This window comes from Stylophora pistillata, chromosome 1 (genome assembly GCF_964205215.1).
Source record: "Stylophora pistillata chromosome 1, jaStyPist1.2, whole genome shotgun sequence".
In the NCBI taxonomy this organism is placed as follows: domain Eukaryota; kingdom Metazoa; phylum Cnidaria; class Anthozoa; order Scleractinia; family Pocilloporidae; genus Stylophora; species Stylophora pistillata.
The window spans coordinates 34,621,513-34,649,385 of record NC_142519.1 but is presented as its reverse complement, the minus strand read 5'-3'; the positions used below and the strand labels follow the sequence as shown (position 1 = coordinate 34,649,385).

The following is a 27,873-nucleotide window of genomic DNA, read 5'->3' as shown; positions in this document are numbered from 1 at the left end:
AGATTATTGGATTCCCAAGAAGCATCCTTCTTGAAAAAATAACGGTGTAGCCGAGTCAGCCGAATACAAACAGTTGACCGTCGCGGACTCTTCAAGTTTCCCTACAAGTGAAAGAAAGCACTCATATTCCCCTTTCCTCTCGTCTGATTTATCGCGGGCTCTTGATAGTAATTTATGCACAAAACATGGCCACCCGAGAGGTACGTAATAAATTAGACGAGCTGAGGCAGTATCGTAAAGACCGTAGCCGACACGACCGCGATGCGAGAGAGCATTGTTCTTCGGTGAGAAAGAAAAGAAGAATGAACCCAGATTTTGTGGAGAAATGGGACGCTGCTGCCTTAAAGGTAATTTAACAGAAGATCTGTTTTAGACAGTTCTGCGCGGACTGTGGCAAATGAAAAAGTTATAAGTTTAACTGAACCCCATTTTTATGAGCACGTTGTTAGTGTGAGCATGAATCTTGTTATTCTCTTATAATCATAAAATGTGTAATCGAAAGAATGGCGGTGAGGTGATAACCCCAGATTCCAGCATTGTGAATTTTCCAAATTCAAACTCGTAAGCGGACTGTTGCCCGTTCAGGTCGAATAAACACAACAGAACAATCACGGCTTCAAATTCGCGTGACATTATTACAGGTCTCAAGGGTCGGCCAAACTTCGCCTTCACCAAAGGAACATGTCCTTTCAAAACATATCGAAACTGTTAACCTATCTCATCAGGAACTTGTTAAATTTTTCTCCTCTAGGAAGGTGAATTGAATGAAAATCTGGTAGCGATTTTGTTCGTAGCTTTTCACACTTGAATTATATTGTGCAGGCTCTTTACGAACAAGTGGCCGGTCGTTTGTGTACAGAGAAAATGCACACACGTTTTTCTTGCAACAAAGTTAACTAAATAAAGGTATTTGATTTGAAGCATGTTGCTGGTTAACAGAATCGCACTATAATTCAAAACGCCTTCGCCTAATTTTCTTTGTGATTAAAACTCTGTTCGACTTCTTATATAATAAATTATAGCATCATCTAAAAGGCTCACGATATCAAATGAAACGCGACAGAATTTTTTTACTGGTTGCGATCAAGTTTTGCCAGAAAATCCCACTGTTTCTTTGTATCTCATTGATGTAAAAATTAGTTTTTTAGAGTAATTTGGATGAATTCGAAAATGGAAATCTAAAAGCGATGTGATTTGTTTAAAAATTGTCCATGTCCTCTTTTGTTGTACTGTTGCTCTGGGTGGGCTGCCCCACAGTAAAGGCATAGAATTGCTTCAAGTTCAGACTCTCTAACTTATAGGCTGTCAACTGAAGGCATATCTTTTTTGCTTTCGATGCCCTTTTCCTGGCATTTGAACAAATTCGTGAGTTAAATTATTCAAACAAACCCGGCGGCAATACAGCTCTCTGAGATTGTTGTTTGATATAAAGCTTTTTTCATTTCGCAAACTACTAGCTTCCGTGTTACTGTTCCTCGTTATAGAAAGAAAATTAGTTTTAAGTGAAGTTTTAAGCTCCTCTTGTGTTATCTTTTTCTGAAAATAGTGTTAACTGCTGAAAGTGAAACTTTGCCGAATCGTAAGGCATTGCATGTTTCAGCTGATATTGAAAACCTTCCGGTTTCGTTGAGTTGCCGATGAGCATTTTTTTTTCCATATTTGGCCAACTTAGTGAAGGTGCTTTGATTGAAAAAAAAAAGTGTAACTTGTAATTTCCTGTAGCAGCCAGTACAGGGCTGTAAAAATGTTTGAGTTATTTGCTCTAATTTACTTATAAACCACATGAATCACATAAATGTTTCACCTTTAGCAACCAACAGTTATCCATTATTTCTAATTTGTCAATTTTACATAGCCTCAAGCATTACAATATTTGATAAATTACTTCCCGATTATTTCAAGGTTTACTTTGGATGGTTTGTTTACCTAAACTTTGTAATCATAATTTACCCAGGAAAATGTCAAATAAAGATGTCATGTATAAGTGACTCATTTTAAGGAACAACTGAATTTTTAAGTTTAATTCCTGTGAAATCATGCGAAAAAAAAAATATTGAAGCTTCAGAATACATTAAATTCAATATAAAAGCTGTCCTGTGGTTAAAGCGATAACATTTACATTTCAGTAACCAGCACACAAATGTTTTAAAAGTCCTTTTTGTGTACTCAGATCAGCTAACTTGGATTGGAATAGCAAATAACTGTTTATCCCAATACAACAGATGAGCTAGCTACTATCAAGTGGCTTCATATGTCAAGTGAATTACTCTAAAGAGAATCTTTAAACAAGCTGCCATTAAAAAAATATTTAAATGGCAAGCCATTGTTTCCAACCCCAGGTTTTGTGATTAAATATCAAAATACAATAATTATCTTGGTTGTATAGCTTGATGAGTACTATAAATTTAATTAATAAATATAAGCATTTGGAGCTCAATAACTTGTTTTCAATGAGTTTCATAAATTCAAGAAGTTAGTGGAGGAGTTGCCCAGGGAATTGAAACTATTGCCTCTAGGACTTCTCCTTATTGGCAAGAAAAAAGGACAAAACTTTATATGATAAGGTATTGTTTACTCACATTCTAAACTTTTATTGTATGTAACAATTTGATATTCAACCATTTCATGGTAAATGTCAGAGGTGAGGTGATATTATGAACCTCAGTGTTGTGAAATTGTGCTGGATTTCCTAACAAATAACTGGCACTTGAGTAATAGTTACTCAGGGGTTTCAATAAAATTTCAAGTAGGCAGCTGGTTAGTGAGAGTAACCGACCGTACCAACAAGGGGCCTTCAGGCCCCTTAATCTAGAGGGGTCTGGGGGCATGCCCTCCCAGAAAATTTTGATATCTGGAAGCTCTGAAATGCCATTTCTGGATCAAGTTCTGGAGACCAAATGGAGTGCAAAAGATAAAGGAAAACTCCTTATCAACAGCAACATTTTTTTTTTATTTTTACAATACTAATAAGCTAAAAATGGAAGTTTGCATGCATTTCCTGGAAGTTTAAGGTCATTGTCACTAAAAACAATGGAGCTAAACAGAATCACTCACTACCAGTAAGAAAGCATCCAGTTGCGTTTTTAATCTTTCATCCATTTGCCTTTGTTTTTTTCCCACAAACCCATAAACAGTTCGCGGGTGAAAAACATTCCAAGCTTCTGACTTCCTACCCACCAGGACACCCACCAGACAGGCGCTAGAAACCGTGATAAGATCAATTAGCTGCAGGTTTTAACTCAAAATGATAAAACGCTTAAATGAGCATCCGATTTGTTTTCGTTCTGTTCTTTTTGTAATATCATGAAACATGCAAACATGGTAATTGTCATTCAAGAAAATGCAGCTTTCATTCAAGGTTCGATTTATCAGGCCATAATGAACTCCTGAACACGATAAACAAATGACAGTAATTAGATTACATACTTTGCACACAGTTAAATTTTTCGTAAACCTTGTGTCCTAACACCACCCCAAAATAAGTTGAGTGCCATGACCAATGAGTTGCGTCCGATCTTTTGATAATTATTTAATTTTGAAATTGAGATAAAAAGTTCATACAAGCCCATCAAAATGAATTTTAATGTATTTTTCAAAGAATCTTTCTTTAATTATTTAAATTTAGGGAAAATGTAACCGACACTTTTCGTTGGCTGTCGGTGCTTATTGAAAGCACTGGTTACTATTTATGTTGCCTTCCTCAGGAATTACATGTAAGACACATTCTCACACTTACAGACTGTCAGGGAAACCTTACAACATGACAAAAGCCTGGGGCAAACTTCAAAACTTTGCTGGAGGTCTTTCTGATTATAACACCTTTTCCTCTTTGGTACAGGTTCCCATAGAACATTCTTTTAGTTGTATCTTGTGTTCTTTTCACTAAGGATAAAACACACACAATTTTAAAAATTTTGACCAGATTTAGTTGATAGTAACCTTGAGTATATAGATATATATTTGAAATGTTAACTTTCTTCTCCAAGGAATTAGATGACTCAGCAATTCAGGAAAAGATTGACCATGAGGCACGCATACGAGATGGTATTGTCAGGTTGTTGGCTGCCTGCCATGAAGAAGTTCAAGCATTGGAAACAGCCAAAAATCTTCTTACCATAAATGCTCGCATCCTGGCGCTAATGGGACTGCTACAAAGACACAGAGCAAAGTCTGTGATGATGAGAAAAGGATCCAGGTACCTTCAAGAAAATTTGATGTATTAACATTTAATCAAGCAAGATGCCATCCTTAGTACATTTCAAACTGGAAATTCTCCTTCCACACATAACAGTTTTGATACGAGTCAAGATGGTTTGGAGGGGCGTAATTAGGACCTTGTGTTGATGGTTGAGTAACTTACCCCAGAAAAGCCAACCAAAATTTTACTTGTCTGAGGACTTTTCACAGAGGGTATAAGAGAGAGAACAGGAGAGATTGGTCTTTGAGTGGGAAAAATATGCATGCCCTGGTCATGTGAACAGTGATTTTTGAGTCGTGGTCAGTTTGCAATGAATATGACTGTGAGCAGTTGCTAATTTTTACCTGTTTGCGATCTCTAGTTCATCTAGTCCATTTGACTTGGATGATGATGCATCACCTTGCAAAGGAATACTCTCTCTCTCAGGTAATGACTGTTTTATTCAATATGTATTGGTTATCTTGAGAGGGATACACTTAAGACCTGGCTTCTGCTTGGGATGCATAACTGTATTAGCTAAGTTTTGGTAAATGTTACTTGGCATCACCGGTAACATGTATTTCAGCCATTACCTATACAGCAGACTATTTATCTAGTGATACTGACTTACTTGGTATCATCTACAGTATCATACTAAAAGATGATCAGGGAGGTACACGTTATATTTGTCTCTTTAAGCAGATAAGAGTCAGTTAAAATTATGCACATTGATAACAATATAATTAACAATTATTCAGACACAGAAGTGGAAAAGAATGGTGTGGATATTAAATAAACCCAGCTACAAAGTGGCAAGTTGAATATCCACCACTTTCACCAACACTGAGGTCAATAATTGCATGTTTTTAAATTAGTATATACCACAAAGAAACTGAAAAACTGGATTATTTTTGTCAGAAATTATAATTGATGATGCGCAATTTTTGTCTCTTTGGCTGCTCAAACGTTAACAGTACTTGTTTATCACTTCTGAACCAGCCAATCAGCACGTGTGAAAAGCACTATGTACCTATGTGGTATATACTTATAATAATAATGATGATGATTGCTATAGACTGAAGAAAATTTTTTTTATTGCACACAGCTTCAATAAGTTTTTAGAGGTACTTTACATTTAGGAAATAAAATGAGTTCACAAACATTCAATCACAAACTTCTTACAAAGATCAGCCAGCAGTCTTCAAAACTGTGTTTGAAATGTTAACAGACATTTTACTGCACATTGGAAACGGCAACAATTTCGTGATTTAGGAGCAGAAACTGCAAAAGATTAATCACTTTAAGTTGGAGTCTTGTAGGATGGTTTAACAATAGGTTGCTATTTCCAGCAGATTATTAAGAGTACAAACTCCTACAATGTTCTACAGCTGTACATGACATGTATGGTGTGGGGTCCCATTTCCTTTGTGAGTAATGGTTACTTGATACCTGTAGATGGTGGGCTCCCTGGGAATCAGTTGGTAATGTAGTGGTTAAATGGGATATATCAACAAAGTTGAAATAGTAAATTGGCCACCGTAACGATTACAAAAGCTGACGTTTCAAGCGTTAGCCCTTCGTCGGAGCGAATAGAGGAATTGTGGGTTGTGTGTGCTTTGAAAGGCAGAGAATGGAGCTACGTTATGACAAGGACACATCGAAACCAGTCGCTAGACATTTTAATCTACCTCATCATTCTAAGCAACATATGGCAATCTGTGGTCTTTCCTTACACTTAGGTAGCACGGAAAGCCGTAAAACTCTTGAACAAAAGCTCATCTTTCAAACCGGCAGTCTAAATCCCACAGGGATCAACGAACACTTTTCATTCCACTAATTTATTTGTGTTTTTCTCGTTGCCATGTTCCCACCTATAATGTAGCTCCATTTTCTGCCTTTAAAAGCACACACAACCCACAATTCCTCTATTCGCTCCAACGAAGGGCTAACGCTCGAAACGTCACCTTTTGTAATCGTTACGGTGGCCAATTTACCATTTCAACTTTGTTGATATATATTCAAATTATTTCGTTACCCCCACCGACACAGCCCCAAACAGTTTCTTTAGAAACTATCAGCCTTTATTCATTAGTTGTTAAATGTACTTGTTTGATTCTTCAGACATTCGTGTTCCCCTCATGTGGACCCAAGAAGACCACAATAAAACCAAAGCAGGTACTTATTTTTTCTTCTCTTTGAAGTCTTGCTTGTGTCGATATCTGTGCCTTAATTAGTTTTGTTTTCATTATTATAGTTACTCTAATTAAAAATAAGATCTTTAGTTAAGTAAAAAAAATTAATTCTTCTACTTCTCACATTTTTCTCCTGGTTTGTTTTAGTAGGATGTAGTTTTGCCACATTTCTTACTTTAGGCTCTAAAGTACACAATTACATGTGTTAGGTTGACTTACACTTAGTCTTATGGTGGAAACAGTCTTCATGAAAACTCAAATACAACAAGTAACTATGTGAATCTATAGGTTTGTAATACACACTAGTGCATAAACCGTTGCCTTCAATTGCCATGTTCTCACCAATATTAATAGCGTAGCTCCACTTTCTGCATATAAACCCACACACAACCCACAATTCCCCCTTAAATTAGCTCTGATAAAGGGCGAACACTCGAAACGTCAGCTTTTTAACTCTTTACGGTGGCCAATTTACAATTTCAACTTACTTGATATTGCCAAATTACCTTGTTACCCCCACCGACACAGCACCATAGTTTCTTTTATTAGAAACTTATCCCATTTACTCATATTTCTATGCAAGGTTATCCCTGAATCTTATACAAAGTGTTGTTGGTCATTGTGGTTTTATAGATAAATGAACTTTTAATTGTTTGTCTCACAATCAATTGTGTATTGATGGCAACATTTTAACTGCTATACTGACAAAGACTAGCAGTATAGCAGTCAAAACATCCCCATCAGTACACCATTTATTTATTAGCATGACTCTTACATCTTTAGACAAATGACTGAATGTTCATTTATTATCCCTGCAGTTTCCTGGATTTAAACATGCATTTACTCTTTCTAGTCTAAGAGTGATTATGATATTTTTCTTGATGGTTTTTTACTTATAACGTTTAGAACAACATCTCTATTATGTGTTCTGCTTACTGAAGCTTGATGGTCAAGTTTTGGACACAGCTCTTATGGAAACGGATGAGTCAGAGACAGACATTCCATTTGACAACATTATTGTCTTGTAAGTTCTGTTCTGTTACAATCCCTCTTGTTTGACTGTGCCTTGATTTTTCCAGAGTTTTTTGACAGATAAAGTTGACCTCCTTTCCATCATTTATCATAACCCTCTCATCAAAGTTTAGCTGGCTTACTACTTGCCTACGTGTGATTTCCTAGCCTGCCGTGCAAGCATCTTACTAGTGCAAGTTAACGTCATAAGATCACGATCATGCAAGAAAATGCCTGCTCGAAAAGGCTTCAAGAAAATGCCTGCTCGAAAAGGCTGTTAAAATGTGAAAAAAAACCCTGATTAGTTGCACCTCGCTGCATTTCTGGAAATGAGCAGGTTCCTAATCAAAATTAATTAATTTAAAGACTGGAAGCACTGTCTTCTGACAGAAACAAATGCACGTAGAGCCCATGAGTGAGACAATGAGCCTTTTTTTATTTTTGGACAGGAAGGAAATGGCTTCTAAAAAACTTCCTGCATGGTCACAAATATTAGCTGTTATTTTCCAACTGAGCTTTGTAGAGTATAAATAATGCACGAGACAAGTACAAATATCACATGATACATGATATTTGTACTCCAGAAATATCTGCAAAATTTGCCTGCACTGAAATAACAATTTGGCATGTTTGATAATAAATATCTTATTAGACGTTTTGTTGTGTAGAATCGCTGAGTATTTTTACTTGTTGTTTGTATTTTGACTTACTTGGGGTTGTCAAAATACAGCACAACTCGTAAAAATACTCAGCGATACTGCACAACAAAACATCAAATAAGACCTATATATTTGCTGCACTCTACATTTTCCAAACGACAATCCTTGAGTGTAGCTACTGTTAATCCATTTGATGATATTTCTTCCATTTGATTGCAAACGATACTTTGAAGCAAACAAACAACTGTACTCAAGGTTTACTTGTTATAACTTGTTTGATATGAACCATTATTTTTTTTCATCAATGAAGGAAATGGCTTTGCCAAAACATCTTCTGCTGATGCAAATGGGAGTTGATATTTGCCACACCCACACAACAACAATCCATAAGCGTAGCTGCCGTTAATGCCGTCAAAGAATAATCTTTTATGCAAAACCAACACCTGAAATCTCAGGCTTTTCCCAAAGCCAGTTGGCAACACAGCCAGTAGATCCTTTCCAGAAACCAGTGTATAAATTGCTTCTTTGTTCTGATCTTAATGTGCAATCCATATCAATTTCCAAAAGGGCGGAATCGAACTCACAACATCAGGTTGAAAGTTTGTCTTCTCTTCCTGCAAGAGTGAAATGTTCAAATGACACATTTTGCTTGTGATTGACAGCTTGCATAAAATTGCACCAATCAGAAACTCCATTTGTGGACGAATGGAGTTTTGCAAAATAACAATGGGTTCGGGCAGGGGTAATATTCACTCTGCCACCCCATCCCCTCTCCTTATTTTTGACTGTCACTCAGCCCCTTGGTACAAATCTCTTTCTTTCCTCAGCCTTCTACTGCTCTTAAAATCAAAGATGGCGGCCATTTTTCACCCAAGAAAATACTGAGAACTTGCTCACCCAAATTATGCCCATGCACTACTTGCAAAGAAGGAACATAGCTTTTGGTGTTTCAGTCTGGCATTGATTCCAAATTTGTGGGCTCTTGCAGAATTGTTCAAAACTGCTTAGTGCAGTCTGTAAAGTGTTTTAAATTAACTCAGAATACCCTCCTTGGAGGAGAGCTGATTAAAACACTAGTCAAACTGTCAACTTCTACCTCTTCATATTCCCAAACCAACCTTTTTTAATTTTGGACAAACTAGAATCTAGAATCTTTTCATGTTGAAGGACAACATGAACAGAATGATTATAGAATCTTTGTATTTCATGGTAGTATAATTTTATATTTATTATTAAGCAATCATCTACATGTAAATGTATTTTGGTGCCCTCTATTTTACTTCTTAATTACTTCTTAATGTCGAATGCCATGTTAGCGTAAAATCACCTTCTATTGTCTCTGTTGTTCAATTTGCCATTTTTTAATTCATAACGCAAGAGGTGGTCTGCACATTCTTGATGTATTCGTGATAAAGGTAACAGATTATATGTACATGTAAAACCATTCTCTGATTTGTGATGTTTTTTTTTTTTTTTAGTGAAAATGTGAGTCATGACTTCAAGCTGGATATAGAAATTTACTACACAGTTTCATCAGAAAATGCAGCAAGCAGAGCTTCAGGAGTGAAAAGGCCATTACACAGAACTCCATCAGGCCACGAAGTCCCCAAATTTATACTTGCAGGGCACACACAACTGACAGTGGATCACCTCCATCAGAGGATCAAATCACATGACCTCAAGACAGGTAGATATAGTATGGTTAGCAATATTGTCAGGCTTGTGCAGCTATCCTATAGTTTTGTTAGAAACTACCAACAATTTGGACCTTATGATAAATTTTTGGCATGGACTGCACTTCCCTTAGTCGATAAAATTAAACCATGCATGGGAACCCCTCATTAAGATTTTTCCAAATCATGTTAACCATTAATTTTTTTTGGTGAGTTTCATGGATTCACCCTGAGTTGTGTATTGTACATGCATGCACATTCATGTATGTGCTGTGCTTATGGTGGGTGATTTGGTTTTTGCTGTAATGTTACACCAGCAGAATTCAAAATACATATTATTGCAAAACAATTTTGGCCTTTTACTTTTCCCCAATTTTATCATAGTTATTGTGTTTCAACTATTAATACCAGACTGGCTCTCTACTTCAATCCTAGGTTTGGTTGGTGCAAGCCCTTTAGCAACCACTGTATCTACTGAGGATTCAAACATGCCACGACTAGCTTTATGGGGCCAAATTTGTTGTCGTCTAGCTGCCAGACCTGCATGTGTTGAACAGGTCCGCATGGATGGTTTCCTTGAAATACAGGTACAGTACTACTACTTGGTAAAATATAAAGCTGCTGGAGCTGTAATTAGAGTTTCATAAAAACCAAAGAATGGACCCAATTTATATCTTCATGAATGAAGGGAATTTCTCTTGATGACCGGTGCAAATACATCGTAATTACGAAAGCGTCAACATAATTTTGCCCATGATAGGTTCTGTCTTGGTAAACACAAACTTTCCATTTTGATTATTTCAGAGAATGACCTGCAGTCAATCTTCATGGTGTCGGTTGTGGTGTGTTTTGAGACATGCGACAGTCAAATGCTGGAACTGTAAAGAAGACTCAAACCACAGAGATCCCGTGGAATGTATAGAAATAAAACCGGTGAGATCCGCCGTTGCTACATATTTTGTAACCGATTGTGTGCGTGTCATTATATCCCCTATGGGGTCTGAGGGCATGCTGCCCTAAAAAACAACATTGAAACTAGAAGCTCGGCAGTGGTGAGAGGTCTTATTTTTAATGAAACCCCCGTGACTGACAGTATTAATCGAGCCCTAGACGGTCTACCGATGGATAAAGGTTACTGATACCCTTGCCGGGCTGTCCTAACGCTAAGACGCATCTCGCCTGTTGATCGCTCTCCATCTTCTGTTTAGGGTAAACAACAACAACAACAACAAAATAAATACAAGGAAGCTCTGTTTTTTGTTTTGCTCTCAAAATGCAGTTGATAGGAGTTAAATTGTCTGATCCATCGTACATCAACATAAAACCCATCAGAAAGCGACGAGATTTTTATGCTGATAGTGCGTTTTCACGTACGTAACCTCCGAGACAAAAACCATCAATTAAGCGGACGTTTCGGCCATTGAACAAGTTGTAGACTAAGATGGACAAGGCCCTGCTCTTTACTGTTAAGGGTCCAAAATATATTACAAGGTTAAAGTGCACCTAAACCCAAAACTTTTTTCGCTTAACGAAGTAAGCTTATTTTTTGGAGTATTTCTGTGCAAAAATTTTTTAATTTGCTCAAATCTTTAATTTTCTGTGCCCAGTCAAAATACGGAAAATCGGCCGCCATCTTGCCCCACGACCGAATTTAAAGAGGAATGGCTCTAGCGGGTAATGTGACGTCAAATCGAGAACACGAAAGTCTGCATTTCACACATTTGCACTTGTTTGGGAAGGTTGTCGTCGATATTGTCCGAAATATGCCGACTAGGTGTGTTGTATGAGGAATGTATGAAGCGCGATACCCTCTTGCAAATTTCGCACGTTGCTACATCCTTCTACAACATACTTAGTCGGCATATTTTCGGTCAATATCGACTACAACCTTCCCAAACAAGTGAAAATGTGTGAAATGCAGACTTTCGTGTTCTCGATTTGACGTCACATTACCCGCTAGAGCCATTCCTCTTTAAACTCGGTCGTGGGGCAAGATGGCGGCCGATTTTCCGTATTTTGACTGGGCACAGAAAATTGAGGATTTGAGCACATAAAAAAAATTTTTGCACAGAAATACTCCAAAAAATACGCTTATTTCGTTAAGCGACAAAAACTTTTTGGGTTTAGGTGCACTTTAACCATGTAACACATGCACCTAAAATGATAAAACGGTAATGAAATCAAACGTACAATAAATCTCATGGTCTGTAGTAAGAATATATAAATTATTTCCATTTACTTCAATGTCCGTTTCTAGATCAATTTTTGTAGAGTTAAAGCTCTGTAGATGCTAGATATTGATTTATTTGTTGTGTCTATTCAGAAAATGGATATAACAGACACAGTGAGCCCCACCTTCCATCATCGTCACATCCTGATTCTCACGAGTCAAACACCTGAGAAGGAGCCAGTGTTGGCGTGTAACTCGGATGAGGAGTATGTCCGCTGGAGAGATGCCTTACAGCAGGCTATTCTCGATGTGACAGCTTGGAAAGTGGCCTGCAAGCAAGACATGACTATTGTATACCCCTCAGTACATAAACTTCCTCCAGTGGAAACCAAAACTTTGTACGACTCAATACAGGTCACACTGTCGTCAACTGTTGGTAAGTTTTACTTATGCGAAAACTGATTCCTTTTCGCCAGACGGAATTTAATTCTTTTGGTTCTATTCGGTTACTTCTCGGTACGGCTGCGACTGTGAAAAACCAATAATTATGGAATAGTTAGGCAATTTGATTAGGAAAATGTCAACGGTACAAAACAACGGGAAAAATGGTCGATCAAGGTTTCTGTCGAAACGCATCCCGTGCGCAATACATTTTTAAAATTAAATGATTGAAATTTTAAATTCTCCTTAAGGCACAGAATGGTGAATGACGTGTTTTTCAATTCAACTTGTGTGGCTGAGATTGAGTCCAAATTGTTGCTAAATCTTTTCTTAGCTGAAACTCGACAGTTTAAAAACATGGATCAGTTATTTTCCCGGTGTTGATATTTTTGTTGATGAATAAAACTTTGATCTTCCGCTTAGTATACGTAGTTCTCGATAGCCTTCGTAAAAATTATTCGACGGAAACAGGAAACAAAAATTGTAGTAAATATCATACGATTTTATGCACACATCGCGACTAGACAGCGATAGGAAATTTAAATTGTATCGTAATAAATTATACTGCGTGCGACACCATTGTTTCCATCAACAGAACCTTGGAAGACTGTTGACAAACGTGCCCCTCTAGCGGAACTAAAATCAATACCAGCGGACTCACCAAGCATCGAATGTACGTATGACATCTGGCAAAGAAGAGTCCCTGAAAATAGGAGCTTCAGAAAGGGAAAGAAAAAAGGAGTGGACGAGAATGCCCTGAACTATGAAACCACAATTTGAATTTTTTTTTGTTGGAAGTCTAAACACGTGATTGTGGCCTGGATCAAAAAATAACATGCGATTTCAACCCTCCTGTTTTACTTTCTTCCTTATCACTAGCTGAGCATAATTGCTGCTTTTAAGAATGAAATTTTGAAAATGTTGCAGCCTGGAAGATACATAACTGAGCTCCTGAGTGCTGCCTTTTGTTCTTGCGGTTAACAATTTATGTTGTTTTATCAACAAAGAAATGAACCATATTGTGTTCAGGTTATTTGTATAAAAGTAGATAAGTGTAATGGAGATAATTGTTGTGCGGATTTGAATATACATGTTAAAATAATTATATATATATATATATATAAATATATTTAAAATGGTTGAAAAAGTAAACTGAATGTTACTCTGACTGAACATTCACTGACTTGATGGTAGAGTTGAACCACTCGTTGTGTCAAATGATGGCAGCCTTACTGGTACCAATGAAGAACGTTAAGTTACAAGACGATTGACTAAATAAATTTTTAATTTTGTGAACAATTAGATAATAAAGATTTTTTTACAAAGCTTATGAGATTATGAGCCCGAGATGGAATTCTGAGCACTTTTTTAAGATTCATTTTTCAGTTTTTTTTTTTTTTTTTTACTAAGAGCAAGATGGTGAGAGGAAGTAATATCATTTAGTAAACTTATTTAATATGTAGAGATTTTCTTGTTTTGAATGGCTCAGCTAATCTTGTTTGTTTGCTCATGGAAGATCAATGACGTCACTTTCTCTTTCCATCCCAGTCGACCTGAGCATAAATATATCTTATTAACCAAGCGCGAGGTCCGTACTGGGAGAATATCGCCCAAGGTCTTGACAGTACGGACCGAGCGCAGCGAGGTCCGTACAAAAAAGACCTAGGGCCGATATTCTTCTAGTACGGTCCCGAGCAAGCTTGGTTAATAAGGGATTTATTATACAACTGACGTTCAAAGGGACACAAGTGCGGTATCATTCGGGACAGTGCCCGGTCCAATACTGAGAGAATATTGACCGGCAATAGAGCATTTTGATTGGTTGATTTTAGTTATTGGCCCTCTGATTGCCCGAGTCGTGTAATAAATCGTTTATAACGACAGTTTCTTTGAAATTTAGATCCATTGGATTTTTGCCGAAAATAACATCAGCAACAACAGAGAACGAGAATAACATTTTCACCTACGTGCCTGTAATAACAAATCAGCGTTGAATCGCTGGTCGTACGAGTAACTGTCAATTTTTAGAGTCAACCCATCCATCAATAGCTAGACTGTACAACTGATGATCACTCTGTCGTGTGAACAAGGATCATATTTTTGTGTCTGAAAGTTACACATGCGTGCTCATTAGCATATTATACAGGCAAGAAGCAGCCATGGGCCAGCGTCATGCGATTTGAATTTGACCTCACTGTCGTCGGGTTCACTCGGGCGAAAAATAGTAAAATAAAACGGGAACACAAAATTGTGACATAAGATACAAATCATAGTCTCCAGGTTTCACACAGGATATGAATGCAGTTTCTTTTATTTTGTACCTCCTGGCGCCTCCAGTGCGAGGGAAATAACACAGGTGGAGCTCAGAAAAGCATCTCAGTTTCGATTGGTTTCGGGAATAACCAACGACAAAATTTGAGCAATAACTTTTAAGGCGGATGTTGAGTGTGGAGTAATGCTCTGAAAACTGGTTCTGTTATCAGTGGACCAGTCTCTTTAAATGGGAAGCAAGAAGTGCTCGTTATTCCTACCACAGGTTAAAAAACTTGCAACTTTTCCGTAGCCGTAGAAATCTACTTAGTTACCAAACGGATGACGTAAGTTCTCATCAATAATTCAGTTAGAGGCAGTTTTGGTTTCTAGCTGATAGAATTCGAATATTTGAAACTGAAAGTGAGAAGAGGTCTTTCCCCTTCTGCCATACAAGTCATTTTTGTCTTTCTCTGGGGGAAGTCAAGTCATTAAAATGTTCTGTTCTCAAAATCTCAGGTTTGCTCGAGTCTCTCCTTGAGCGGTCTCTTCTTGTGCTTTTTTAAAGCAAGAGCATAAAAATTTCCTACCTTAAGATCGAGCTTTTGCCAGGAACTGACCGGCAGTATTAAGAGAGGATTTTTTTCTTAGAAAGTGAAAGTTTTCTCCAAAGGTGACTGAAACTAATTTTAGAACTGATCGAACTCTCCAGTAAAGTTTTGGCTGAAGTCTCTTCGTGGGCAAAGTTTTGAAACGTAAAACTACTAGCCCTTAAGGCTGTTGCCGGGAGTTCCCCAGCCGTATTACAGGGGAGATTTTTGTTAAAGTCAAAGTTAACAAAGTGAAAGTTGCCTTAAAAGGCACTAATTAATTTTGGAACAAATCGAACGTAATATCCATATAAAACCCCTGTCAGCAGTATTTATAAGATGCGCTGAAGTCTCCTTCGATCAACGCTTACTTAAATCGTCGATCGTCAGCCTTAAGTAAGCTGATCATGACAATTCCAGAAGCAACTTGGATCGATCTTCTCAATGAAAGAACACCACATTTGATCAAAGAAGTCGCACCAACCAAGTTGTTACCACATTTGTATTTGGCACCGGCGGACAAAGAGAATATCGTATGCGATGAAAAGAACTTGGGTGCCTCTTTCGCAACATCGGCTCTTCTCGAAAAACTGAAGAAACAAAATGGATCAAATGGCCGGAAGACATTTGACGCGCTTGTCAGAGCTCTCCGAAATATCGGAAATCAACAAACGGCACTGCTGCTTGACCCGCACTTTAAAGGTAAAAAATGTACCATGTTGAAGTGAAGGTAATATGGAGAAGTATATTAAGACACGATGTTTACATAAAGCCCAACATATTTCAACTAAAATACAATTTGCAAATCATCTTTCCAGTTCCTTCTGCCCCGGAGGAAATCGTTGATGTAAATTGCTCTCGACTAGGAATTCTGGGAACAGCAGCAGGTATGTAGCATGGTTAACCTCTCCTAAATGTACGATTTGGTAAGGCACCAGTTTGTTAGTACAAAACCTACAGTCGCCACTTTTAAGCACACAAAGAACAGTCACGTATGATATAAGTCCAAAGCAATCTGTTTTAAAGTGCTTAGAGGCAGACTATTAATTCTCTTTTATAACTAATACAGAAATTGGCGTCAGAATCCGATTAATCAACGAAGAAACAAAGAAGTATTGCGTGAAACTTGAGGAAGCAATGTGGAGTAAATTTCAAGATATCAGATCGGATAGCACCCTCCAATTACGAAATCAGTTGGACGAGGTAAGATGGCAAACGAAATTAATAGTTGAATAAAAATTTAATATCATCGAAATATTTAACGTTGTTAAAGCATTATCAAAACTCGCTCAGTCTGTCACATTGCCTTGTCGAGCGAACTTCGAAACGACCCCCGGGCTCATATAGCCTATGAAACATTTTTTGAGGAAAATATGTGCGAAAAGATATCTATTGCTGAGAACATGCGTTACATTCGCAAGTTATTATTCGGACCGCACTGTGTACTATGTATTGAGACTCGGAACAGAGCTAGATCGACTAGAGACGAGTTTCGTGCATCATCCCAATATAATAAATGAAATTTCTCCTTACTCATTTCGTGTAATTCGGGTCAAGATCGGAACTTTATCAAAGTTACGGTGACTTCTTCAGGGAGTTTTACAAGTATAACTAAACGCCTGTATTTATAAGCCAAAGTTACGGGGGCCGATGACCGTAGAGGCTTGGCCTTACACGTTTTAAATTTTTCACAACTCCGCCTGTTCCTGTTCGCCTGTTCCTGTTCGTAAGTCTGGGCAAGCCTCTACGGTCATCGGCCCCCGTGACTTTGGCTTATAAATACAGGCGTTTAGTTATAATTGCAAAACTCCTTGAAGAAGTCCACGACAGTTAGACGAAACGCGTCGGAAAATAAAAACAGTTTTACAAACTATTGTTCGCAGAAGTGCTGCTCACTAGTCTATATTTGAAAAAAAAAAGAATTATTTATTTTTTGGAGGGGATGGGGGTGGGGGATACACATATCACTGGCCGCCATATTGGAGGGGGTACACATATCACTAGTGATATGTGTGCGGCGATACACATATCATAGGGGTACACATATCGCTGCGACAGCGCCTCTCACACATAGGAGGCAGTAGCCACGAAAATCATCTCTGGTTTTAATTCTCGAAATTTTCTGGTGCTGGTCGAATGGAACCCATCCAACTACACCCCAGAATTTGAGTTCACCTGCATGTTCCATGCCGGAGAGTATTTCTAAATTTTTGAAACTTTTGCCTCGGTTCCTATCAATTTCAGACCGCATTTTTATGAAAATTTTGGCTTAGTGGAAGGCACCATATGTTATCTTGTAACACCATTTTAAAATTGTAGAAAACTGTTCAATAAATCCACATGTACTGATTCAAAGCAAGATATATTTATTCAAACAAAACTGCGTGATGATTTATTTGTTGTGTTCTTTTTTTAAGTACATTTTAGTAGCCTATTTTCTGTTGAGAAATTACGTGGCAGACCCACAAAGCTCACCATACTGCAAGACTGGTTAAATTCATTAAATATTTTTCTGTTCTAAGAAATCTATCGCTAAGTGCTCCATATCCCATTAATTTGTTTAAGTATCACGCCGACGCAGTATTTATTTTGTTGTTTCAAGGATTTACCAGAAGGCGCAGCTTTCTCAGCGGTCATTCAAGAAACCAAAGATAAGCTACCAGCTTGCAAACTTCGCGTGTCTCAGAAGTCAGCCGCTGATCAGATTTGGGAAGATTATGGCAATGGAAAGCTGAGGGAAATTCTGAAAGAAAAATTGCTTCATGGAATAGTTGCTGATAATAACCATCTTAAAATGAGCATTCATATTATGGAAGAGGAATATGAATGGGCGTGTAAAACTTTGGCAGGTAAAATATATTTTTCATGTCTTTGGACATTTTCACGTGATTTTTGAAACTTCTTCAAGCTTTCTGGAAGTTGTAGATTCAAGCTGATAACTCTTGAACAGGAAACTAGTGTCAGAATCGATTGAATTATTTGCAGTTGTGTTAAAGGCTGTCCGTAAAATATCGAGACGCCAGATGAAGAATAGCGCACTGTTCCTGCAGAGATTCTTTATCTTGCCGTTTTAATCGACATTAGATAACCACACGTTTAAGCTGCTCAAAATTTGTGTATTCTTTCTCAGGTGATGATTCTCCCGAGCTTTCAGACGAAACGCAGAAAATGAGAAAAGTACGCATTCCCCCAGGTATGGCCGGTGATATCCCAAGTGGTCTGTTCTCAGATTGCATTTTAGTTTTTTGTTTGAACATGTTAATCTAAAGTTGATCCACTTATTACCCTTCACATTCGACGTTCCCTTTCGTTTCCACTGACGATGAGTTAGATTTTCGGTCAAGTTTGATGTTTTGTAATGACCTTGGGGAAAATAACTTGCTTTACTGGATCGCATCGACTGGCTTTCTTGCTATTCAAAAGGAGACTTTCGCTTTGAATTCCTAATCACAATTGCTCATGTGTTTCGCGCAAAGTATGGCACCGAAAGATTAAATTTTCTCATTATGACCTTCTCTTACAGTATATCTCGACAAAAGCGCAAGTCGGAAACTTAAACTCCGTTCATACCAACATGAACTTTCAATCCCTGCATTGAAAGAGAACAACTGCATCATTTGCGCGCCAACAAACAGTGGAAAGACTTACGTAGCACTCGCCATATCTATGGCACACCTGGAAGTGCTGAGAGCCAAAAAGACAGAGAATAAAGGTATTACACCGGCAGCCACTCCAATGTCTCGCCGAAAGGTTTTGTTCATTGTGAATAAAGTTAATCTGGTTCTACAACAGAGGCAGCGATTTGACTACTACTTGTCCAACAGGTAACGTCTGATGATGCTACTGTATTTTACTGTATTCTGTCACGCTACACGTCTTAACTAAGAAGGGGGAAGCAATAAATCAGTCAGCCAGACAGACAAACAGATTGTTAGGCAGTCCGTCAGTCATTCAACTGTCTGGCAATTGTTGGAATTTTAATGTATTATATAATATACTATATACTAGAACCCATTCTTCGATGTATTGTTTGTTGAAAAGACTTTTAAGATCAAATAATTTGCAAAGCGATTGATGTAAGGGGTAAGGTCCTCATTTGAAATTTTAACGAGAAAACACCAACAAGATTATTCTCCTCCAATAACCGGCTTAACATAGTCTCGTCGTAAGCTAAATGCACTTGTCATAGACAGCCTGATTTAGGAAGTAAATTGTAAAAGTCATAGATGTTATTCATTACGCTTGCCTTGACAGGCATGATATCACAGACATATCAGGAGCAAATGCTCAAGACAAACAACTCGATGAGATCACCGAAGAAAATGACGTGATAGTCCTTACCGCCCAGATCTTGGTTGATGCTCTCAAGTCCAGAAGAGTCAGCATAACCGATTACTCTTTACTCATATTTGACGAGTGTCATCACACAGATAAGGGCCATCCGTACAACGACATCATGCTCAAATACCTGGGGATCAAGTATGCTTCTCGAAGTGGTCAGGACTTGAGCCCAGAGAGGCAAAACCTTCCGCAGATCATTGGGCTGACGGCTTCTTTGGGAGTTGGCAAAGCCAAGAGCGAGATTGAAGCCCAAGATCACATCCTCCAATTGTGTTCAAACCTTGACTGCTCCGTAATTGTCACTGTTGAGAAACACAAGCAAGATCTGCAAGGTTTGTCTATTGTTATGCATGGACACAAAGCTCAAGTAATATCTTGAAAGAGTTACTATCATTGTGAAGCCATAACACCATTACTTGTGGAGACTCAACGATGTCTTAAACTCCTTTGCATGACCGGAAGAAAGTACATGGGTTATCTATTGAATTGACGAGGGATAACCTATGACAGGTAGATATAGGTTTCAGTCGATTTAGATTTGACATGTTATGTCACAATTCAAATTACAGCACCGATATGTATCGCCTCAGGTTGCTTCATTGTTGTCTTTTGCAGGATTAAGTTTTGTATCTCCCCAAAATCCATAGAGTTAGTCACCAGTTTTTATTAATTTTTAAGAACTTGTAAGTCTCCATCTAAACTGCTTGCCTCCATTGCTTAGTTTCGTCGAAAATCTTGAGGCGAGGTTGGTCGGTTGCTTAGTTTGGTTGTGGCACGGTTACCATTGTGTTTGATTCTAAAAGTGAACGAAAAGGTTTTAGCTTCAGAGTCAGCCTAATATGTAGCTTCTTGCTCATGTTTTATCAACATCTTAAATGTTGTGATTCTAATTGCTTGACTACATATTCTGGCCCAGGATTTACAGGGAGGTGCATACGTACTTGCCACGAAATAGCGGATGGTGAACCGGATTATTTTGATGAAATCATAAACGGTGTCATGGTAAACATTGAACGAATGCTGCCAAGGTTATCTGGGCGAAATGGCACTCCTAACGACAGAGGAGGGCAGCAGTACCAGCAGTGGTTAAAGGAACTGGATCGAGACTCTGTCACCCACAAAAGTCGCGAACAGTGTACTTTAGTGCAACACTTACTGGTGTATAATACTGCTCTGGCCATCAAGAAATGCTGTCGAGTCAAAGATGCCCTGAAATACGTCACGGAATTTCATGAGAGACAAAGGGAAGACAAATTCAAAGATATTGATCGGAATTTAAGGGCTGTGTACCAAAAGGTAAGATCCTATTGCTTTACCTGTAGTTACGGTCTATTTTCATGGCAAACGACTCGCAATTTTGTGAAAATGACAAAGAAAGGTAAAGCTGTTTTATTAAGAACCCTCAGTTGGCTTGCACCACACGTTACCTTACTCTCACTTAAGCTTGTTTGAAAACGCTGCTTTGTATGGATACTCTTTCTTTTAATAAAACATCATAAGAAATCTAAAGATCTCCTCCGTTACCTACACTTCATAAAAACTACATCTATTTTCTTGTAAGAAGCTGTTCCCCATTTTCCTCATCAGATAATTTTTTAAAATTATTCCTACAAGTAATGGCATTAAGCTGAGAAGCTCTTCCTATCTTAATTGCTTGATATACGGGTGTGTCGTATCGAAACTGTTGGGATCGAATTATTGCTCATCCATTCCACAATTTCCCATCAATGCGGTTATAAAATTATGTAATATGTCTTTGAAAAGGTGAACTAGACAAACGCTTAAAAAATCCTTTTTAGGCCAGGAAAGATCTCGACCTCAAGATAGAAGAGAAAGGAGAGCTAAAAAACCCAAAACTAGAAGCCGTTGCCACATTGCTGAAACAAAAGTACCAAGCGTGTGTGGAGGAAGGAGGCGAACAAATAGCCAAAGGGATGCTCTTCACTAAAACCCGTGAAAATACCAAAGCACTGAAGGCCTGGCTTGATGAGAATATTGATTTGAGCTTTATTAGGGCAGAACGTCTTGTTGGTACTGGGAAAGGAGAGGGTCTGTCACTCTTACCATTAATTAATTAATTTTGTTATTAGCTAGTTTTATTAGTTTTTTGGTAAATTAATCAAGTGCACATTGTATTAATAATTCCCGATCAAGAAATATACTGAAAAAATTATACCATACTTCTCGTCGAGAATGAGATCATTATGACATATATGATATATAAATATAAATTTTTAGCTCTCTTTTAATTTTAAGCTGACGCGTACGCCTACCATATTTGTAGATTATGGTATATAATATATACCATATCTGTTTTAGTATATACTAATGGTATATCAGCCATTAGTATATACTAAAACAGTGGATAGCGTTCAAGGCGCGCTCTGATTGGCTAGTCAAACTCCGAATATCCTTTGTTAGTATATACTAAAACAGCACTGCACTGATGAGGCCCAGAAGGCCGAAACAGTACTGTCTGCAGTTAAATATAAATATATATATATATATATATATATATATATATATTTATTAAAACTAGATCATTGGATAATGCAATTCAAGACTTTTTATTGGCTTAGCCATTGTGATATGAGTGGATCAGCTTTTGTTGGTCTACGAAACAGGCTGTATTAAAATCCATATGTGCATAACTTGAGTAGTCCATTTGCTACTATATAAATATATATTTAACAATCATTCCACGAGCGCGCGTTGGATATGAGATGATAGATAGCCAACGAGGCGCGTAGCGCCGAGTTGGCTATAATCATCTCATATCCAACAAGCGCGAGTGGAATAATTGTTTTATTAAAAACGTTAAATTAAATTATTAAATTATTTTAAATTTTTAGCTCTCTTTTAATTTTAAGCTGACGCGTACGCCTACCATATTTGTAGATTATGGTATATAATATATACCATATCTGTTTTAGTATATACTAATGGTATATCAGCCATTAGTATATACTAAAACAGTGGATAGCGTTCAAGGCGCGCTCTGATTGGCTAGTCAAACTCCGAATATCCTTTGTTAGTATATACTAAAACAGTGGATAGCGTCGAAGGCGCGCTGTGATTGGCTAGTCAAACTCCGAATATCCTATGCTATTTACCTCCGAGCAACTCGGCAAAAAAATGGCGTCCGGTTTGCATCCGTGACAATCGAAGAAATCACTCAAATTAACGATAAAGCAGTCCCTGAAAACACAAAGGAAGCGACTGAATTTGGTTTGGCCGTGTTTAAAGGTAATGGTTTAAATTTCTGACCCAGAGTTCATCGATAAAAACAAATGACAAAGGTTTTGTTTACAAATGCAAATTAATCTTGCGCGGCTTGTTGTTTCAGTCCTTTCCGGGCGGGAAAATGTTGGAAGGTATGAATTAAAATCAATTTTGGTGGTGTAGATTATCTCACTGTTTTAGTATATACTAAAACAACTATTCACCTCAGTGGAGGTGGTTAGCAGTGGATATTTACCGAGCCGCTTCGCGGCTCGGTAAATATCCACCACTAACCACCTCCACTTCGGTGAATAGTTGTTAACTATTTACCTCCGAGCAACTCAGGAAAAAATGGCGTCCCGGTTTGCACCCGTGACAAGCGAAGAAATCACTCAAATTAACGACGTAAATATTTTACGAATATTTACGAATATATATTTACGAATATTTAAACAGGGTAGCCCAGTTCAGCTAATAGCTGGTTTAAATGGAACCCTGTGACACCCACCCATCCCACCCCAGGGGAGGACATCCACCACACGGTAATCTCGTGCGTGGAAAATTAACGTCTCCTACCCCTAGCCCTGCAGGAGACGGGGCCTACGGTGTTTTCGTCCTTATCCGAGAAGACTAGAATATCTATCCATTTCTTGATATTATAGAAAGGTAGCAAATTCTCCTTAGTTATATCCCGCACAACACAATCCGGCGCTCTAACCAATTGCATTAGTGATAAAGAGGGTCGACCAGTGCAATCCCATGTTCGCTGCCATTTTTGTTGCATTCCACTCAAATTTCGACGATCAAAATACTTCAATTCATACTTGAATGTTCTTATAGTGATTGGTATTCGGAGGCTTCTGATCGCTCTTGTTCAGTGCGTCTCATTGTCTCATGAATGCATTGTAAGTTAATGATTTAGTGCAACTATTATAGGTTAGAGCCCATTGGCTGCGCAGTTGTCCTTAATGTGTTCAGAACAAACGAATCATCATAACGAGAGAATCGGTTAGGAATGGGTTTTTAGGGATGGTTGGGCAGGTCTCAGTTACAGATAGAAGAATTCTCTTGTAATATGGACCAGTCTGCTGGGCACCCAGTTCTGACTGAGTAAAAGTGCCCCTTGTAAAATAACTGATAGATAGTGGAAATACAAGCTTTCATTTATACGAAATGATTCTTTCCTATACAGATGGAATGACCCAATGTCAACAGGAGGAAGTCATCGCCAATTTCCGTAGTGGCCGGGTAAACCTGTTAGTATCTACCACAGTTGGTGAGGAGGGAATCGATATCCCTGACTGCAAATTCGTCATACGTTATGACGTCAGTGGTAACGAAATAGCAAGCGTTCAGTCACGTGGGCGCGTGCGTGACAGAGAAGGACAGTATGAAGTAGTGGCGGGAAGAAAGACTGGTGTTATTGAGAAGGAAAATCTAAATGTGATCAGAGAGGAGATGATGGAGGATGCAATTAGAGAGGTGAAGACAATGAATGTAGACGAATACCAAAGAAAGGTATATCTCTTCTTAATTATCAATGCAAAACGTTCTTAATATCAATAAAACATTTCCATCTGTTGAAAATAACTTCAAACTTTTCATTGATACCAAATGTGGCTGAATTGAAACGAGCTGTCACCTGTAAAAGGAATTCTGGATGAAACAAACGAGCAAGGAAACGTAGGTCTTCACCATTCGCTCCGACGAAGGGCTAACGCTCGAAACGTCAGCTTTTGTAATCGTTACGGTGGCCAATTTACCATTTCAACTTTGTTGATATATCCAAATTATTTCGTTACTCCCACCGACGCAGCCCCAAACAGTTTCTTTCGAAACTATCAGCCTTCATTCAAGGAAACGTAGTATCACTCAGTGTGAGTGACGTAAACTGCGAGTCATGGATGGGATGTGGGTGGTTCGTTTTGCTAGATACATTTCCATTTGAATCCTTTTTCTTCTTGTTAAATTAAGGAAGAAAGGAGATCTGATTTTGTAATGGACCTGCATGATCCGTGTCTTGCACTCCGTAAAATTTCTTACGGGATTTTACTCCAAGAGAAGTATTGAAATCCTTTGATTACTCGCATCTTTGAAGGATAAACGTGATACTGCACTAAGAGAGTCGTACAAATCACTTTTTTCGTTTGACGTTTACTACTGGACTAGGAAAGATTTTCTCCCTGTCTTTTCAAAGATTTTAGATCTTCAAAGGAGAGCTATCAGCCAACGACAAATGAAAGAAACGATCAAGAAGTATGAGAAAGGCAAGAGGCATCAAGACAAGGTGAAATTATTTTGCCGGAAGTGCCAAGTGTTTGCTTGCAGTGGAGTCAGCATCCGGTGTATAAAGGAAGCCCACCATGTGGTTATTGACAAAGACTTTCCGTCTAAGTTTTATTTTAAGAAATCCAAGACTCCCCGGAAGATCAATGAAATTGAACTAACAGGTTTGAAAACTTCGTTTCTAAAACGGTTAAAGTGATAAGAAAACCGACCAGTTAATTTTGTTCAGAAGTAGCAGGAACAAGCAAGGTGATACATGTGGGATCCTTAGGTCGCCCCCCCCCCCCCCCCCCCCCACTCAATTTATAATCCTGTAGCTAATCAGTACGAATAACACCTTATTTCGATTATCATCCGACGTCTATTAATTGAACCCGGGTAAATATTTCTTCCTCTCTCTCAACAATACGAGACAGTAAAAAAAGGCTTTAAAAATGTAAAAGTGATATTTCTACCATTTTCTAGGGCCAGGGTAAGATATTTTTTCTTAAGAGCCAAACATGATAATACGTCCCCAGGGAAGAAAGTACAGGATGCAGTATACTCCGGTCATACCCTTCTAACGAACGTATGGTTTCCTTAGGGCCTTTGCACTGCCAAGATTGTGATGCAGAGTGGGGTGTGATGCTCAAGTATCAAAGTAAAGAATTACCTTGCATTAAAGCATCCTTCTTTGGATTTGAATTTGAGGAAGAAGATGGTGGTACGAAAACGTTGTCCTTTAGAAAGTGGAAAGACGTACTCTTCAATGTAAAAGGCTTCGATCCCAGTGAAACACAGACTGAATTTGGTAGTTTAGATATTCCAGAGCTCAGTTTAGATTAGAATGCTTTTTCCGAAAAAAAATTAAACGAGTAAGGGACAGCTATCTTTATTATTGTTATCATTTTAACTTTACGTTTTCCCAAGTGGTAACCAACTACGGCTATTTTTACATCTGAAATGGAACTTCATCTTTTTCCGAAAGAATACCAACCCCAGGCTGAAGCCGAAGTCTAAATCTCTCACTCGGATATAGTCGCTCGGGGCATCAAATGCAAGAGGCATTCGTTCTAAATAATTTTCAAATTGTCAGCGATCTCGAAGCCGTCAGCTGAGGCTGTGTCAGTAACTTTGCATCTTGGCAAACACGAAAGTAAAACAAGGGTCCTACCGATGGACGTGACTTTATAACCGGTACCTTTGCAAAACGTCTTATGTTTTCCTTTCAACGTTTTTTGGTATCTTTACGCAACTGTTTCAGAGCATATTTTTGAAGAGAAACTTAATCACCAGGGCTTCGAAGAGTTTGTTTAGTTTCCAACTGCTACAGGATTGTCTAAATATCATGTGTATCCTAAAGCTTTCAAGAGCACTTTGTCTTACTGTAATTGCAAAAAAAAAAAGTTAATGTCAATCAAATATTTTTATCCAATAAGGACAATTTTTTCTTGGTTATGCTACATATAGAAATATTAACACCTTCCAGTGACCTGGTACAGAGAAGGATGAATAAAAAGTTAAAATTGTTAGTTAAGCCCTTATCAGGTATCAAGAGTAACAGTAGACCCAGAAAACAAATCAACCACTTCCTTTTCATCAAGAAGCAAAAATGTACCGCAAGAGCAAAATTAAAGTACACGCGTTTAGCATCGGAGTCCTCAAGGCAGGTAATTTTGTATCTTTCTAAACCTTTTTATTGGCCATCGGTTTATCAAACAAGAGAATTATGTTGTGCGCAGAAATTGTTCTCATTTTGATAAAATAATTTTGACTAGATTGTTGAATCTTTGCTGGGTCCCAAACAGGCGCCAATGTTGGAACCAGTTCGCTTGCGCCTTTGATCCACAAAATTGTCCGAGGCCTGATGGCTTCCAGTAAACGAGCCTCCGTCTCTTAGCTGAGATCCTACACTAGATGATGAATCGGATTGGTGACGACTTCTGTGTACAAGCTTGCAAAGTTTGCGAAACGCTCTTCTATAACTGCGATTAAGGAACGTGTAAATAATTGGATTCAGGCATGAACTTGTGTATTCCATCCACTTGATAATGTTAAACAGTGTGCTTGGAACTGGACATGACTGATCGTAAGCAAAGCAAAGAATGATGGCGAAAAACGGTCCCCAACAAACGACGAACAAACCAATCAAAAGAGCGATTGTCTTAGCTGCTTTCACATCCTTTGCATAGCTCCTGCCTCTTCTCAAAAGGTGCACTTGTTTTCTTGCAACGAGGTAAATCTTTATATACATGATGATCATTATAAACAGAGGCAAGAAGAAACTAGCAAGGGCGATGAAAAGCATATAGCTTGACTTAGTGGGCCAATTTGCTAATCGCAGTCCCGAGACCAGTAAGGAGTATAGCCAAACAAAAACGATCATGCCAATTGCTCGCACAGAAGTCATAACATTTTGGTAGGAGAAGGGATCTGTAATAGCCGCATGTCGGTCGATTGAAACAGCTGTAAGGTTCATAATGGAAGCGGTCCCGCACAAAATGTCCATACAGTTCCAAAAATATCTCAGCTCCTGACTAAACAACCATTGGTTTGAAGTGACCTGCAAAGCACACCAGAAAGGCATCGCTACCAAAGCAACCAAGATGTCCGCCGCACTGAGACTTATGACGAAAAAATGACACACAGTTCTGAGTTCCTTAAACAAATAAAAGCTGATACACACAAGAGAATTCCCGATTAACGTGCAGATTATCAGAAGACTTCCCAAAATAGCTGCCAAAATATTTCCATAACTGGGCTGCACGGCTGCATCTGAGTGGTTACTGGGTTGTACAGACTCGTTCATTTCCCACCTCTGATTATCACACCTGCAAAATAGATATTCTTTTAGCATAATGTCGTTTCCTGTAATGAAAATG

At 38.3% G+C, this 27,873-nt stretch overlaps 3 protein-coding genes across 8 annotated transcripts in view; 2 read left to right on the top strand and 1 right to left on the bottom strand.

Moving 5' to 3' along the window:
• Positions 1-85: 85 nt before the first annotated feature.
• Positions 86-13,642, top strand: LOC111335067 (rhotekin). Its single transcript, XM_022940908.2, has 10 exons — positions 86-347; positions 3,987-4,195; positions 4,560-4,624; positions 6,299-6,352; positions 7,276-7,393; positions 9,518-9,726; positions 10,148-10,299; positions 10,517-10,645; positions 12,036-12,318; positions 12,919-13,642. The coding sequence occupies exons 1-10, from the start codon at positions 186-188 to the stop codon at positions 13,101-13,103; spliced, it is 1,566 nt and encodes a 521-aa protein (XP_022796643.2). The 5' UTR covers positions 86-185; the 3' UTR covers positions 13,104-13,642.
• Positions 13,643-15,255: 1,613 nt separating this feature from the next.
• LOC111335040 (ATP-dependent RNA helicase DHX58) lies at positions 15,256-26,648 on the top strand. Of its 3 annotated transcripts, none has more exons than XM_088729304.1 (12): positions 15,256-15,865; positions 15,982-16,050; positions 16,233-16,366; positions 17,766-18,012; positions 18,294-18,356; positions 18,687-18,987; positions 19,418-19,836; positions 20,421-20,800; positions 21,304-21,553; positions 23,919-24,244; positions 24,924-25,176; positions 25,478-25,613. In XM_088729304.1, the coding sequence occupies exons 1-12, from the start codon at positions 15,571-15,573 to the stop codon at positions 25,486-25,488; spliced, it is 2,748 nt and encodes a 915-aa protein (XP_088585430.1). In that variant the 5' UTR covers positions 15,256-15,570; the 3' UTR covers positions 25,489-25,613. The 3 variants fall into 3 exon arrangements, with proteins under 3 accessions (XP_088585430.1, XP_088585425.1, XP_022796607.1); XM_088729299.1 differs by having other exon boundaries at positions 15,257-15,865; positions 23,919-24,208; positions 25,596-26,648; XM_022940872.2 differs by having other exon boundaries at positions 15,259-15,865; positions 25,596-26,648.
• Positions 25,868-27,873, bottom strand: part of LOC111335042 (alpha-1A adrenergic receptor-like) — a 10,466-nt gene continuing 8,460 nt past the window's right edge. For all 4 annotated transcript variants that reach the window (XM_022940876.2, XM_088729512.1, XM_088729500.1 and 1 more), the window contains exon 2: positions 25,868-27,822. In XM_022940876.2, coding sequence (XP_022796611.1) covers positions 26,766-27,800 — 1,035 coding nt within the window. In that variant the 5' untranslated portion in view covers positions 27,801-27,822 and the 3' untranslated portion in view covers positions 25,868-26,765. The remainder of the gene's footprint in view (positions 27,823-27,873) is intronic.